This window comes from Somniosus microcephalus, unplaced genomic scaffold, assembly GCF_052327205.1.
Source record: "Somniosus microcephalus isolate GS21.2 unplaced genomic scaffold, FLI_Smic_1.0 unresolved_chr1, whole genome shotgun sequence".
Classification (NCBI taxonomy): domain Eukaryota; kingdom Metazoa; phylum Chordata; class Chondrichthyes; order Squaliformes; family Somniosidae; genus Somniosus; species Somniosus microcephalus.
In genome coordinates, this window is record NW_028225179.1 from 132,770,780 (window position 1) to 132,783,559 (window position 12,780).

The following is a 12,780-nucleotide window of genomic DNA, read 5'->3' on the forward strand; positions in this document are numbered from 1 at the left end:
TCCCCTCGACACGGGGCAGTGTCCGGTCCCCCCGACACGGGGCAGAGTCCCCCCGACACGGGGCAGTGTCCACTCGACACGGGGCAGAGTCCGGTCCCCCCGACAATGGGCAGAGTCCCCCCGACACGGGGCAGCGTCCGGTCTCCTGATGCAGGCTGTCTCTTATCTCTGAGGCAGACGGTACCTTTTCCAGCTCTCGTCACACTGTGCGACTCGATTTCTCCACTCCCCTCTGTCTTTTTTCGCTTTTGACACTGCATGACTAATGTGATTAATTTCTACCCAGACAGCTCGAGCTGTGAGCACAAACTGCTGCGATTCAGTAACTGTCCTGTGACGTGTTAACTCCTCATCTACCTGCAGCTGTATCTCACTCTCACCAAAGTATTGCTTCCCTTTAAAATCTTTGCTTCTTTCACCCACCTTCTCAACAACAGCTTGCATTTATTCAGTGCCTTTAACGCAGTACAAGGCGCTTCACAGGAGCGATTATCAGACAAAATTTGACAGCGAGCCACATAAGGAGATATTAGGACAGGTGACCAAAAGCTTGGTCAAAGAGGTAGGTTTTAAAGAGCGTCTTAAAGGAGGAGAGAGAGCGGTAGAAAGGTTTAGGGAGGGAATTTCAGAGCTTAGGGCCCAGGCAGCTGAAGGCACGGCCACCAATGGTGGGGCGATGGAAAGCGCAGATGCCTAAGAGGCCAGAATTGGAGGAGCGCAGTGATCCCGGAAGGCTGTAGGGCTGGAGGAGGTTACAGAGATGGGGAGGGGCGAGGCCATGGAGGGATTTGAACACAAGGATGAGAATTTTAAAATCGAGGCGTTGCCGGACCAGGAGCTACTGTAGGTCAGCGAGCACAGGGGGTGATGGGTGAACGGGACTTGGTGCGAGTTAGAATACGGGGAGCAGAGTTTTGGAGGAGCTCAGGTTTACGGAGGGTGCAAGGTGAGAGGTCGGCCAGGAGAGCAGTCTCCCAAAATCCTGCCCTCCTCCCCTCGTTTCCTGACTCTTGCTGCGACAAGGCTCCATGACAGCTAAACCGCCATGGCGCGACTTTAAATAACGAGCGATAGAAAGCTATTGAACGAGTACGGGCATCACATCCAAGCCTGCCTTCACCTGAAGAACACATACACACAGGGGTTCATGATCGGGAGCGGGGCCACTGACCCCAAGCGTACTGAGGCCAATTATAGGGCCACCTTTAAAAAAAAAAAAAAAAATTCTTGGGATGTGGGCGTCGCTGGCAAGGCCAGCATTTATTGCCCATCCCCTGTTGCTCTTGAGAAGGTTGGTGGTGAGCCGCCTTCTTGAACCGCTGCAGTCCGTGTGGTGAAGGTGCTCCCACAGTGCAGTTAGAGAGGGAGTTCCAGCATTTTGACCCAGCGATGATGAAGGATCGGCCGATGTACTTCCAAGTCAGGATGGTGTGTGACTTGGAGGGGAACTTGGAGGTGGTGGTGTTCCCATGCGCCTGCTGCCCTTGTCCTTCTAGGTGGTAGAGGTCGCGGGTTTGGGAGGTGCTGCCAAAGAAGCCTTGGCGAGTTGCTGCAGTGCAGCGTAGGGAAGGAAGGGAAGGGAGGAGGGGAGGGAAGGGAGGGAAGGGGGGAGTGGAGGTAAGGGAAGGGGGGCGGGGAGGGGAGGGTGGAGGGGAGACACCTCCACATGTTGAGGCCTTCCATCCGAAGGAATCATCCTCAAACAGAAAGGACTTGCATTAATGTTGCACCTTTTATGACTTCAGGATGTCTCAAAGCGCTTTACAGCCAATTAAGTGCTTTTTGAAGTGTTGTAATGTGGGAAACGCTGCAGCCAATTTGCACACAGCAGGCCCCTAAAATCATGAATGTGATAATGGCCAGATAATCTGTTACTTTTTTTTAAATGATGTTGGTTGAGGGATGAAAATTGGGCCAGGACACTGGGGAGAACTCCCTTGCTCTTCTTCAAAATAGTGCCGTGGGATCTTTGACGTCCACCCGAGAGAGCAGACGGGGCCTCGGTTTAACGTCTCATCCGAAAGGCGGCACCTCCGACAGTGCAGCACTCGCTCAGCACCACACTGGAGCGTCAGCCTGGATTTTTGTGCTCAAGTCTCTGGAGTGGGGACTTGAACCCACGACCTTCTGACTCAGAGGAAAGGCGTGCTGCCCACTGAGCCACGGCAGTGGATGTTGCGGCTTTCGGGAATCAATCAGAATGAATGCAAACCAATTGTCAGTCACATTGCGCGGGACACAACCACCCGCAATTGAAGATTTAGGCCTGGAAATTCAGCGCGTCGCTGCCGCAAAGCGGGCGGTATCGGGTTGGTCACCCACTATCCGCAGGCCCTGATAGTCAGTTCTATTGACCGACATGGAGCTGAATACCAGGCGCTGCGTGTAATGGGCGGCCGACCCGATCCCGCTCGTTCTGCGCCACCGCCCGGGACGAATTTCTAGCCCCAAGTGTCGGGTCAGCAAGGCAGTGACTCCGAAGAACGATGCAGGGTCACTCACCAAACCAGCGGTCAGTGCCAAAGTAGGACATGTTGTCATTCGTGCTGTCATAGTAACCGATCTTCACGTATTTCGCATCTGTGAAAAGAAAGAAAGGCTTACATTTATGCAGCATCTTTCACGACCACCAGACGCCTCAAAGCGCTTTCCAGCCAATGAAGTATTTTTTGGAGTGGAGTCACTGTTGTATTGTGGGAAACGCAGCAGCCAATTTGCACACAGCAAGCTCCCACAAACAGCAACGTGAAAATGACCAGATAAACTGTTTTTGATATGTTGATTGAGGGATAAATATTGGCCCTGGACACCGGGGATAACTCCCCTGCGCTTCTTCGAAATAGTGCCATGGGATCTTTTACATCCACCCGAGAGGGCAGATTGGGACTTCAGTTTAACGTCTCATCCAAAAGACGGCACCTCCGACAGTGCAGCACTTCCTCAGCACGGCACTGGAGTGTCAGCCTTGATTTGTGTGGGAAAGAACAAGTTATTTTATTACAGAGACGTTCGAGAAAACATTCGCCCACCTCATCTCAATAACTCTGACAAATCTCACCCACCTCTCCCCATTCACAGTCAGACACTGGGCAGCCTGTTCCCAGCGGAGGGGATTAACCCTCTCACCCATCTCTCCCCATTCACAGTCAGACACCAGGCAGCCTGTTCCCTGTGGAGGGGATTAACCCTCTCACCCACCTCTCCCCATTTACAGTCAGACACCGGGCAGCTTGTTCCCAGCAATGGGGATTAACCCTCTCACCCACCTCTCCCCATTCATAGTCAGACACCAGGCAGCCTGTTCCCAGTGATGGGAATGAACCCTCTCACCCACCTCTCCCCATTCACAGTCAGACACGGAGCAGCCTGTTCCCAGTGGAGGGGATTAACCCTCTCACCCACCTCTCCCCATTCACAGTCAGACACGGAGCAGCCGGTTCCCAGCGGAGGGGATTAACCCTCTCACCCACCTCTCCCCATTCACAGTCAGACACGGAGCAGCCGGTTCCCAGTGGAGGGGATTAACCCTCTCACCCACCTCTCCCCATTCACAGTCAGACACCAGGCAGCCTGTTCCCAGCGGAGGGGATTAACCCTCTCACCCACCTCTCCCCATTTACAGTCAGACACCGGGCAGCTTGTTCCCAGCGATGGGGATTAACCCTCTCACCCACCTCTCCCCATTCATAGACAGACACCAGACAGCCTGTTCCCAGCGATGGGAATGAACCCTCTCACCCACCTCTCCCCATTCACAGTCAGACACAGAGCAGCCTGTTCCCAGCGGAGGGGATTAACCCTCTCACCCACCTCTCCCCATTCACAGTCAGACACGGAGCAGCCGGTTCCCAGCGGAGGGGATTAACCCTCTCACCCACCTCTCCCCATTCACAGTCAGACACGGAGCAGCCTGTTCCCAGCGGAGGGGATTAACCCTCTCACCCACCTCTCCCCATTCACAGTCAGACACGGAGCAGCCGGTTCCCAGCGGAGGGGATTAACCCTCTCACCCACCTCTCCCCATTCACAGTCAGACACCGGGCAGCTTGTTCCCAGCGGAGGGGATTAACCCTCTCACCCACCTCTCCCCATTCACAGTCAGACACGGAGCAGCCGGTTCCCAGCGGAGGGGATTAACCCTCTCACCCACCTCTCCCCATTCACAGTCAGACACCGGGCAGCCTGTTCCCAGTGGATTAACTTTTTGATTGACCTCTTCCATTGAGGAAGTACCCGGAAAATGCAAGCTCCCACAAACAGCAATGTGATAATGACCAGATAAGCTGTTTTTAATATGTTGATTGAGGGATAAATATTAGTCCAGGACACCGTCAATAACTCCCCTGCTCTTCTTCGAAATAGTACCGTGGGATATTTTACGTCCACCCGAGAGGGCAGATTGGGACCTCAGTTTAACGTCTCATCTGAAAGACGGCACCTCCGACAGTGCAGCACTCCCTCAGCACTGCACTGGAGTGTCAGTCTAGATTTGTGTGGGAAAGAACAAGTTATTTTATTACAGAGACGTTCGAGACAACATTCACCCACCTCATCTCAATAACTCTGACAAATCTCACCCACCTCTCCCCGTTCACAGTCAGACACGGGGCAGCCTGTTCCCATTGGAGGGGATTAACCTTCTCACCCACCGCTCCCCGTTCACAGTCAGACACCAGGCAGCCTGTTCCCAGCAGAGGGGATTAACCCTCTCATCCACCTCTCCCCATTCACAGTCAGACACCGGGCAGCCTGTTCCCAGCGGAGGGGATTAACCCTCTCACCCACCGCTCCCCATTTACAGTGAGACACCGGGCAGCCTGTGCCCAGCGGAGGGGATTAACCCTCTCACCCACCTCTCCCCATTCACAGTCAGACACCGGGCAGCTTGGTCCCAGCGGAGGGGATTAACCCTCTCACCCACCGCTCCCCATTCACAGTCAGACACCAGGCAGCCTATTCCCAGCAGAGGGGATTAACCCTCTCATCCACCTCTCCCCATTCACAGTCAGACACCAGGGCAGCCTGTTCTCAGCGGAGGGGGATTAACCCTCTCACCCACCTGTCCCCATTCACAGTCAGTCACCGGGCAGCCTGTTCCCAGCGGAGGGGATTTACCCTCTCACACACCTCTCCCCATTCACAGTCAGACACCGGGGCAGCCTGTTCCCAGCGGAGGGGATTAACCCTCTCACCCACCGCTCCCCATTCACAGTCAGACACCGGGCAGCCTGTTCCCAGCGGAGGGGATTAACCCTCTCACACACCTCTCCCCATTCACAGTCAGACACTGGGGCAGCCTGTTCCCAGCGGAGGGGATTAACCCTCTCACCCACCTCTCCCCATTCAGTCAGACACCAGGCAGCCTGTTCCCAGCGGAGGGGATTAACCCTCTCACCCACCTCTCCCCATTCACAGTCAGACACTGGGCAGCCTATTCCCAGCGGAGGGGATTAACCCTCTCACCCACCTCTCCCCATTCACAGTCAGACACCAGGCAGCCTGTTCCCAGTGGAGGGGATTAACCCTCTCACCCACCTCTCACCATTCACAGTCAGACACCGGGCAGCCTGTTCCCAGCGGAGGGGAGTAACCCTCTCACCCACCTCTCCCCATTCACAATCAGACACGGAGCAGCCTGTTCCCTGTGGAGGGGATTAACCCTCTCACCCACCTCTCCCCATTCACAGTCAGACACCGGGCAGCCTGTTCCCAGCGGAGGGGATTAACCCTCTCACCCACCTCTCCCCATTCACAGTCAGACACCGGGCAGCCTGTTCCCAGCGGAGGGGATTAACCCTCTCACCCACCTCTCCCCATTCACAGTCAGACACCGGGCAACCTGTTCCCAGTGGAGGGGATTAACCCTCTCACCCACCTGTCACCATTCACAGTCAGACACCGGGCAACCTGTTCCCAGTGGAGGGGATTAACCCTCTCACCCACCTGTCACCATTCACAGTCAGACACCGGGCAACCTGTTCCCAGTGGAGGGGATTAACCCTCTCACCCACCTCTCCCCATTCACAGTCAGACACCGGGCAGCCTGTTCCCAGCGGATTTACTTTTTGATTGACCTCTTCATTGAGGAAGTACCTGGAAAATACAGGGAAATAGCGCGGGATATAGATAGAGCAAACTGCAGAGAGCCCAGACTGGAATTACAGGGAAAGAGACCGGAAAATTCTCCTGGTAAATGTAGAGTATATGCAGGTTAACATTCCGGGGAAAATAGTAGGGAACCCAGCCATGAAATTAAGAGCAAAGCCGCCAGGAAAATTGAAAGAATCCATCCAGAAAAAACAGGGAAACCATTCTGGAAAGATTGGGAATATTTCGGGGATATAGGATTTCCGTAGTGGTAGAAATGCGTAGCGCACTGACAGCTCGCTGTACTCGCCGTCCGATTGTCAGTCGCATTGACTTCAATCGGACGGGGTATAAAGCGAGTTGGCAGTGCGCTACCGCCCAACACGCATTGCTGCCCCACCGAGTCTGCCGCACAGAGTTCACTGCAGCGCGCTGCTGTACACACCTTGTAACTGCTCAACCATTGTCCACGCCATCCGAGATCCACTGGCATCGAACACTACGTGACCCTGGGGGAGACAAAGGTGGATCAATACGCGTCAAGATGGAAAGTCCATCACTGGTCAGGGAAAGTCTTCAGCAGCTGTGGGAGGTGGGAAGATGAGGGGGTGAGGAGAAGCAAACGTCAGAGTGATTGTAGCGTCGGTTCTAAAGCCCTGAAGCTGCAAGGATCACAATGTCCCTCACAGGTTCTTGCACTGATCGCACTGCATAAATGCACCAAGACAGACACACTGAGACAAACATACACATACCCCAACACATATAAACACAGATACATGCCAAACACACACATGCCAACATGCACACACAACACACATTAACACACACACCAACGCACACGTTAATACACATATGCTAACACACATACATGCCAACACACACACATGCCAGCACAAACACACGTTAACACACACACATCAACACACACACACACCAACACACGCAGACACCAACACATGCAGACCGCCAACACACACACACGCTAACACACATGTTAACACACACACATCAACACACACATGCCAACACATGCAGACGCCAACACACACACAAGCTAACACACACAGGCTAACACACACACGCCAGCACACACACGCCAACACACGCACACGCCAACACACGCACATGCCAACACACGCACACGCCAACACACACACACACCAACACACACACACACCAACACACACACACACCAACACACACACACACCAACACACACACACACCAACACACACACGCCAACACACACAGGCTAACACACACACATGCCAACACACACACACACAGGCTAACACACACACGCCAACACACACACTGCCAACACACACACACACACACGTCAACACACACATGCCAACACACACACACGCCAACACACACACATGCCAACACACACACCAACACACACACGCCAACACACACACACCAACACACACACACCAACACACACAGGCTAACACACACAAGCTAACACACACACACACCAACACACACACACTGCCAACACACACACACACACACACACATCAACACACACAAGCTAACACACACAGGCTAGCACACACATGCCAACACACACACACACCAACACACACACAAGCTAACACAAACAAGCTAACACACACAGGCTAGTACACACACGCCAACACACACACATGCAAACACACACACAAGCTAACATACACAAGCTAACACACACAAGCTAACACACACGCCAATGCACACACACACACTTCATTGATTTATCCAAAAAGTGGCTCCATGCAGCGTATGATTGGTAACTAAATATTCGCAGAAGTGGAAGGAAAAGCTACAAGTTTGAGAGAGGTGCAGCACTTGTCATTAAGGAGCGGGTTTCAGGCAAGATTCCTTAAATAATAGATTTCTCGATGTGGTGAAGCAACGGGATCCAGGCTGATAGATAACTCCTGAGAAGTAGGGGGTGGACAGGCAAAAAAATTAATTAAGAAGGCTAATTGGATTTGAGGGTTTATATCGATAGGGATTGAAGATAAAAGCAAAGATATCATGATGACAGTGTAAAACCAAGGCCACCTCGGAAATACCGAGTGCGGTTTTGGGCTCGGAGCAAGGGTTGAGGGCTCAGAGTTATGAGAAAATAGGGCTTTGTTCTCTCAAACTGAGAATACTGAGGAGAAATTTGATGAGATGTTCAAAATGATAAAAGGCATAGACCAGTTGTCAGCCATGGCTCAGTGGGCAGCTCTCTTGCCTCTGAGTCAGAAAGTTGTGGGTTCAAGTCAGAGACTTGAGCACATAATCTAGGCCAACACTCCCAGTGCAGTGCTGAGGGAGACGTTAAATTGAGGCCCCATCTGCTCTCTCAGGCTAAAATGTATTTGTTTTCATACACAGACTCATGGACACGATATATATACACTAACTTATGTACACACACACACACAGACACAAACACACAGAGACAAACACACACACAGATATACACACAGACAAACATACACACACAGACACACACAGGCACACACATACAGACACACACAGGCACACACAGACAGACACATACCCAGATATACACACAGACAAATGCATACACAAACAGACACACACACACAGACACACACATAAACACACAGACACACACAGATATACACACAAACACATACACAAACAGACATAGACACGCACACAGACAGACACACACACAAAGATAAACACTCAGACACAAACAGACAGACACACAAACAGACACACACAGACACAAACACACATACACAAACAGACACACACACACAGGCACACACATGCACACACAGACAGAGAGAGACACACACACATACAGACACATACACACACAGACAGACACACACAGACACAAACGCAAAGACAGACACACACACAGGCACACAGATATACACACACAGACACACACACAGACAGAGACAGACAGACACACACAGATACACACACACACACAGATATACTACAGACACACAAAAATATATTCCAGTGAGAAAGAAAGATTTTAAGAAAAGGGAGCACCATCCGTGGCTAAGGAAGTAAGGGATGGTATCAAATTGAAAATGAAGGCATACAATGTTGCCAAGATTGGTGGGAGACCAGAGGGTTGGGAAATTTTTAAAAACCAGCAAAGGATGATTAAAAAAATAATAAAGAGAGAGAAGATGAATTATGAGAGTAAACTGGCAAGAAACATTAAAACAGATAGTAAGAGCTTCTACAAGTATATAAAAAGGAAGAGGGTAGCTAAAGTAAACATTGGTCCCTTAGAGGATGAGACTGGGGAATTAATAATGGGGAATGGGGAAATGGCAGAGACTCTGAACAAATATTTTGTATCTGTCTTCACGGTAGAAGACACTAACAACATCCCAATAATGGATAATCAAGGGGTCACAGGGAGGGGGGCGCTAAAGACAATCAATATCACTAAGGAAATAGTACTTGGTAAAATAATGGGACTAAAAGACGACAAGTCCCCTGGACCAGATGGCCTGCATCCCAGGGTCTTAAAAGAAGTGACTGCAGAGATAGTGGATGCATTGGTTGCCATATATCAAAATTCCCCGGACTCTGGAGAGGTTCCAGCGGATTGGAAAACCGCAAATGTAACGCCCCTATTTAAGAAAGGAGGGAGACAGAAAGCAGGAAACTATAGACCAGTTAGCCTAACATCTGTCATTGGGAAAATGCTGGAGACCTTCATTAAGGAAGCAGTAGCAGGGCATTTGGAAAATCATAATGCAGTCAAGCTGAGTCAGCATGGTTTTATGAAAGGGAAACCATGTGTAACCAATGTGCTGGAGTTCTTTGAGGAAGTAACGAGCAGGGTGGACAAAGGTGAGCCAGTGGATGTGGTGTATTTGGATTTCCAGAAGGCATTCGATAAGATGCCACATAAAAGGTTACTGCATAAGGGAAGAGCTCACGGAATTGGGGGTAGTATATTAGCATGGATAGAGAATTGACTAACTAACAGAAAGCAGAGAGTCGGGATAAATGGGTCAGTTTCTGGTTGGCAAACTGTAAATAGTGGGGTGCCACAGGGATCAGTATTGGGGCCTCAATTATTTACAATCTACATTAATGACTTGGATGAAGGGACTGTGTGTAATATAGCCAAAGATGGGTGGCAAAGCAAGAGGACTCAAAGAACCTGCAAAGAGATATAGACAGGTTAAGTGAGTGGGCAAACATTTGGCAGATGGAGTATAACGTGGGAAAATGCGAGGTTATCCACTTTGGCAGGAAAAATAAAAAAACAAATTTCTATTTAAATGGAGAGAGATTACAAAATGCTACAGTTCAGAGAGACCTGGGGGTCCTTGTGCAGGAAACACAAAAAGTTAGCATGCAGGTACAGCAAGTAATCAAAAAGGCAAATGGAATGTTGGCCTTTATTTCAAGGGGGTTGGAGTATAAAAGCAGGGAAGTCCTGCTACAACTGTACAAGGTGTTGGTGAGACCACACCTTGAGTACTGCGTACAGTTTTGGTCTCCTTATTTAAGGAAGGATATACTTGCATTGGAGGCAGTTCAGAGACGATTCACTAGGTTAATTCCAGAGATGAGGGGATTGACTTATGAGGAAAGGTTGAGCAGGTTGGGCCTATACTCATTGGAATTTAGAAGAATGAGAGGTGATCTTATTGAAACATATAAGATACTGAGGGGGCTCGACAAGGTAGGTGCAGAGAGGATGTTTCCCCTCGTGGGGAAATCTGGAACGCAGGGGCACAGTTTTAGAATAAAGGGTCGCCCTTTTAGAAATGAGATGAGGAGGAATTTCTTCTCTCAGATGGTCGTAAATCTGTGGAATTCTCTGCCCCAGAGAGCAGTGGAGGCTGGGTCATTAAATACATTTAAGGTGGAGATAGACAGATTTTTGCAAGATAAGCAAGTGAAGGGTTATGGGGAGCGGGCTGGGAAGTGGCTTTGAGCCCAAGATCAGCCATGATCTTATTGAATGGCTGAGCAGGCTCGAGAGGCCAAGTGGCCTATTCCTGCTCCTATTTCTTATGTTCATATGTTCATATGTTCACACACACAGACACATACACACATACACATGCACACACAGACACACACACAGACATGCACACACACACAGACACACACACAGACACACACACAGACACACAGACACACACAGACACACAGACACACACACACAGACACACACACAGACACAGACACAGACACACATACACACACACGCACACAGACACACATACACACACAGACACAGTCACACACACAGACACACACACAGACACATACATAGACACAGACACACACACATACACACACACACACACACACACACACGCAGACACACACACACACTCAGACACACACACACAGACACACACACACAGACACACACACAGACACACACACAGACACACACACGCACATACCGAGACCCCATCGAAGGAGGAGGAATTCATGGCTTTGTAAAGCTCATCGGTGATGTCCCTGTTCTGGCTGCGATAGTTGAACTGCTCCAAACGCACTTGCTTCTTCTCCAGCTCCTGGGCTGTTTTGTTGAGGGCCAGAGCTAGTGCCCAGATGGCATCGTACGCCAACGGCGCTTCCTGGTACCCGCCAGTCTCCTCGGGCGACTTTTTGATCACTGTCTGCAGCTTCTCCAAGAACTCTTGGGAGGTCTGAGGGTGGAGTCGCAGCGGAAAAGATAAATGGGTTAGCTCACACTGCGCCCAACTGGTCAAGGTAACACTTTTAATCCAACGTGTCCCTTTCGCGCATTACGCTGTCAAGCAACAGTCACCCCCCCACTCAACCACCAGTCCCTCCATTCGATCTCGTCCTTCCCAGCCGCTCACACCAGTCAACCCCCACTCAACTCTTAGTCACCCCCCACCTTTCTAGACCCTCTGCTCACACCACGGTGGGGAATCTGTGCTCACACTAGAGAGGGTAAGTTCTAATACAGATCAGCTATAATGTAATTAAGTGGTGGAACAGGCCCGAGGGGCTGAATGGCCTCCTCCTGTTCCAACGTTCCTTCCTATGTTCTGTTCCTGATCAATATTCCAACGATCCTGCTAGAAAGTGCTAATGAGAACAGCACCAGGCTCAGATCTAATGCCTTCGCTTGCTGGAAGAGGCTGTGGTGACAGTCACGGCGCGGCCGAGACAGGAAGAACGGGCACTGGGGCTGGGGTAGCGGAGGGCAGATGGTAACCAGAGGAACCCGTCCCATCCCCTCCCGAACCCCCGAACAGGAGCCAGCGGCTTCAGGAACACAGAGGGAAACTGGGGAAAAGAATGTTCCACTAAATACGAAATGAGCTCATCCAGGACAAAGCAGCTCGCTTGATTGACACCCCATCCACCACCTTAAACTTTCACTCCCACCACCACCGGCGTACCGTGGCTGCAGTGTGTACCGTCTACAAAGTGCACTGCAGCAACTTGCCAAGGCTTTTTTGGCAGCACCTCCCAAATCCACAACCTCCACCACCTAGAAGGACAAGGGCAGCAGGTGCATGAGAACACCACCACCTCCAAGTTCCCCTCCAAGTCAAACACCATCCCGACCTGGACATATATCGGCCATTGCTTCATCGTCGCTGGGTCAAAATCCTGGAACTCCCTCCCTAACAGCACTGTGGGAATACCTTCACCACACGGACTGCAGCGGTTCAAGAAGGCGGCTCACCACCA

At 50.9% G+C, this 12,780-nt stretch overlaps 1 protein-coding gene across 2 annotated transcripts in view; it reads right to left on the reverse strand.

Annotated features, from left to right (window-relative positions):
* The window catches only part of LOC147095868 (gamma-aminobutyric acid type B receptor subunit 1-like), a 162,414-nt gene that overhangs the window by 87,163 nt on the left and 62,471 nt on the right, over positions 1 to 12,780 (reverse strand). For both annotated transcript variants that reach the window (XM_085974875.1, XM_085974876.1), the window contains exons 7-9: positions 11,511 to 11,759; positions 6,533 to 6,596; positions 2,503 to 2,580 (exon numbers count right to left, since the gene is read on the reverse strand). In XM_085974875.1, the coding sequence (XP_085831001.1) occupies positions 2,503 to 2,580; positions 6,533 to 6,596; positions 11,511 to 11,759 (391 nt within the window). The remainder of the gene's footprint in view (positions 1 to 2,502; positions 2,581 to 6,532; positions 6,597 to 11,510; positions 11,760 to 12,780) is intronic.